General features: G+C 37.1%; 1 protein-coding gene across 1 annotated transcript; it reads right to left on the bottom strand.

Moving 5' to 3' along the window:
- Positions 1–721: 721 nt before the first annotated feature.
- LOC103939032 (amino acid transporter AVT1H-like) lies at positions 722–3,371 on the bottom strand. Its single transcript, XM_009349086.3, has 3 exons — positions 3,013–3,371; positions 1,892–2,499; positions 722–1,467 (listed from the first exon to the last, which is right to left on the bottom strand). The coding sequence occupies exons 1-3, from the start codon at positions 3,275–3,277 to the stop codon at positions 928–930; spliced, it is 1,413 nt and encodes a 470-aa protein (XP_009347361.2). The 5' UTR covers positions 3,278–3,371; the 3' UTR covers positions 722–927.
- Between the last annotated feature and the right edge of the window lie 768 nt (positions 3,372–4,139).

Consider the following 4,139-nt stretch of genomic DNA (forward strand, 5'->3'; position numbering starts at 1 on the left):
AAACGGCCTTTGCGCGACGAAGGTTCACCTACGTCGCACAAAACAGCTTTGCGCGACATATGCCTTCATCGCACAAAGGCCGTTTGCGCGACGTTTTGTGTTTAGCATCGTGCAAACATACTTTGCTCAACGAAATTTCTTGCATTGCGCAAGTTTCTGTCGCGCAAACATGTTTTTGTACTAGTGTAAATAGCGAAGTCAAACACGTAAAACTGAAATCGCCACTTTATTCTCAGAATACTCTCTAGTTAATATTTTTTTCTCAAACTCTCTCTTTGATTTTGGCATTGAAAGCTCTTTGGCAGACACCTTCCCCCTTTTCCTCGGGTGTTCGTCGATTAGACTAATGATGTTTGTTATTTTGTAGCTATGATTTCGTTATTCTTGCCTTGTATGAAATTCGCATCCACATGTGCCACCAAACTTCAATTTAACTACGATGCTACCACCTCACCCAAATTCAATTGAATTATGATACTGCCACAACCCCATTGTTTTTGTCCTTATTATTAATAAAATTCATTAAAATATGTTTTAGTTAAAACACTTTTAATTAAAATTCCCTTGTATTATCAAACATATGAATAGAATTTCAATTTTTTTTTTCCAAGCCCATTGGCTTTATTGATTATTGTTGGAGTCCAAAGTTAAAAACTTCGCAAGACTGAAATCTTAACAATTATTTTGTTATGAACATTTTATTATTCAACATATACAGAAAAGAAGAAAAAAGAGCTTATTATAAAAGCTTTATTCATATGATGACAACCGTAGATACATGTCTATAGAGCTTTATCTTCAAAAATACTACATGAAAAAAGAAAAAGCTAAAAGATTATCAAAGGAGAAAATAGAGACACAACACACATCCCAGAGGGAAAAGCAAATTAGTTTATTGGCATGTATGAGATACTTGGTTCATCTTCTTCAGGCTGAGTGAGCTCTGCTGAGGTTTTTTAGGAGCAACTTTGATGAGGAAATGGTTCCAACTATCCCTAGGAGGGTGCCAAATGCAATTAGAGTGAGGTTGAGGACCAGGAGTGGCCTTGAAATTTGACCCCAGCATATCTTGAGGTAGAAGGCACAAGGGAAAATGACACAAATGCCAGTACTTACAAGCGATCCAGTGAGGCTGAGAACATACTCAAAATATGGGACAGAGAGAGCTAGTACTAGAATCAATAGAAGTAGCACTGAACCGACGATAGCCCGGATGAGCAACTTTGTTCTGGAACTGAAAGATTGAGGAAGGTTATGCTCAAGCTGGATAGCCATCGGTGCAAATTCAAGAGCATATTTGGTCATTGGTGTCAGCACAGTTGCCCACAAAGCAATCTTTGTCACAATAAGATGTGGAGGCATGCTTAGAGTGATTTGAGGATTCACCTGAGGACCAAACAACTTGGCTCCCATGAATGCTAGGGATGTGTAAAGTATTGTCACTAAAGTGAAGCTTATTATTGATACCTGCAAGAATTTAAAAAATATAAAAGGATAAAATTAGAGAGATAAAAGTAAAAATATAGTAATTTAGTTAGGTTTTGATCACTTCAGTAGTTTAAGTTCGAGAACTAATCATTATTGGCTCAGTGTGTTATTACTTAGTCCGAATCCCACCGACCTAACGTTGGATCAGAAAAAAAAAACTTAAGTCCACGATCAGCAAGTTTTAATCAAAACAGAATGATTGGTATTCAAGTTTAGGTCACATCCTAATTAGATTCTTATCCAACGGTGGTGGTAAGCATGAATTATTTTCTCATGGTTAACGGTGATCAAGTGATTGGAAATGGTATTTTAGCTATGTAACGTGTTCTAAATTTAGAGAGAATGAAAGAGTACTAGAGATTAACTTATTATGATTGGAGAGACAATAAATTGAAAAGTATACCTTGGTGAACTTGGATGGGTCTTTCATGGCCTTGTATAAGTTGGGGAAAACAATATGTCCTGCAAAGCTGAAGATATACAGGCCAGATATTGCAGGAATGTTATGAATCTGGAGGGCTGGTATGGTGTGGTTCAATTTCACCCCTCCGAAAATGGCGGTGCATGCCACTGATATAAAAATGACGAGTGACATGAGAACACCACCGAAGGAAAGGAAAGATATGGAAGAGAGATCTCTCAACCAAAGACTGGGGAGAGCTACCAAGACGGCGATGAAGGTTAAGAGCTGAGATTTTGGTAACTTAGCCCACGAAACCTTGAGTTGGATCCCAAGGAACACTGTGGCGAGATTGTCATGCAAAGAGATGGTGTAGGATACAAGAGCCATGAAGATCTCCATGTAAATGAAGGATGCTGCTAGAATTTTTCCTTTGGATCCAAATGCGTTGTGTCCAATATCTGTGTAGGTTCTTGACTTGGGATGTTTGTCAAGACATTTTCCAAGGAGATGAGAACAATATGCACTTATTATCCCAAGTCCTATTAATAGGAACACAGAAGACCAACCCCCAGTTTCTAAGGCATATGGAGTTGATAACTGTCCCAAACCTGCAACACAAAAAGCATGCAAAAAGTAATTATTTACCATATTTGTTGAAGTCTTTTTGTTTTTTTTTTTTGGTCGGTAATATTTTTAGTCGAGCCACTAATATGCAAAAGCTAAATGTTAGTATTTGATAACTTTTCTAAAATCACAGTTGATAGTAACATATTAAACGCTGCCAAGATAGAGAATTTCTAAATATTTATAAGTACATATATTTGAAATCAAGAGAAAACTTCTCATTAAGATATACAAATACTTTTGACAAATATAATAAAATTAGGTGAAGTTAAAACCAAAAAGTCGATCAAAATTTGTGCATGACGAAAAAAACATCTCTTGCACGTGAGAGAGTTTGAAAGGTTAGCATATATCTTACGTAAAGGACATCCATCATAAGGCTACCCTGTAATGTCTTTTAAGAACTCAAACTGTCAAATAAATCTTGTTTTTGAAACTTTACACGCACATAATAGATTTATGGATCAAATAAATCTAGTTTTTGGAAGCTTTTATACCTATGAGCATCCCTGTCATGTTGATCACAGAATGAGTAACAGAATTGTTGGCCTCTGCATGGTGCTCATCAGCACCCGCGACTCTCTTGCAGCTCTCAAAGCTTTGGTCGCACTTACAAACTTTGTTTTCCTCCAGACATACATTGCAGCGCAGCTGTTGCAACGCCAACTTCGCAAGCTGCATTGCGTCGCTCCCAATAACTTGATTTTGGTGTGGGAGGCAGTTTGATTTTGATTTTCCAAACAATTTGTTCCACATGTTCATGTTATAGCTACAAGCTAGCTTATAATTGATACGAAACGAAACGAAACTATAAGTAACTAAAAGGTTCTAGTTTGGTGAACCTTGCTACAAGAAGAAAAAGGGTGGATATATTTATATACACCTGAACAGAAGCAATATTCCTATGTACTATACTCACTACTATCTGAAAGAATATTTCTGTAAGATGTATAAATTAATACTTTGCGATCTTCCAAATCTAGAAGAAAAAGAGAGGGTATATTTTTATAACAAAATGAAATTTGTACACGTATGCTTTTAACTACTATTTGCAATTAGAATCTAACTGTTACTATTTGAACCCCAATTTCCAACCCGATTTCAAACTCCTACTAATGTAATTATTAAGATCACCGGTTCTACTTTAGCGTACTATTTGACTAGTGGATGCACGCTACCGACTTGTGCGATACCAGAGCTAGGTAGGCAAGTTAGTTTGCTATCAGTGAAAAAGAGATATCTCCCCCAGTGTGAAGTACGTGGTGTTGGGACCTATGTTTTTCGGCCCTTTGTCTTATTCCACTTGATAAAAGATGACTTGAGAAAATTAACTACCTATTAGGTGTGGGTTTTATCATAAAAGATCTTAATAGTATTAAAAGTGGAACCAAACATTTAGATATTGTATTTTATTTCTTCAATCGTCCGACGTGGGACTTATATTGAGCATGTCCCCTCACGTATGATCACAACATAGTGGACCACACGTGCAACCAATCCCATATCGGTCATTAAAAGTGAAAGAATGGTGTTGCGTTAAACCGGATAACTCGAGCATGGCACGGACCCAGAAGATCCACAATCAAAAACCAAGCTATCCCCACCATTGGCCTACTTGCGTTAG

The sequence above is a fragment of a genome, unplaced genomic scaffold (assembly GCF_019419815.1).
Source record: "Pyrus x bretschneideri cultivar Hongxiangsu unplaced genomic scaffold, Pyrus_bretschneideri_v1 Contig65, whole genome shotgun sequence".
Lineage (NCBI taxonomy): Eukaryota > Viridiplantae > Streptophyta > Magnoliopsida > Rosales > Rosaceae > Pyrus > Pyrus x bretschneideri.

Excerpts from the sequence above, each read along its gene's own strand:
- LOC103939032 (XM_009349086.3), bottom strand. The coding sequence starts at position 3,277 with ATGAACATGTGGAACAAATTGTTTGGAAAATCAAAATCAAACTGCCTC. Across the intron at positions 2,500-3,012 it reads CATGACAGGGATGCTCATAG|GTTTGGGACAGTTATCAACT; the intron begins GTATAAAAGCTT and ends TTTGTGTTGCAG. Across the intron at positions 1,468-1,891 it reads ACCCATCCAAGTTCACCAAG|GTATCAATAATAAGCTTCAC; the intron begins GTATACTTTTCA and ends AAATTCTTGCAG.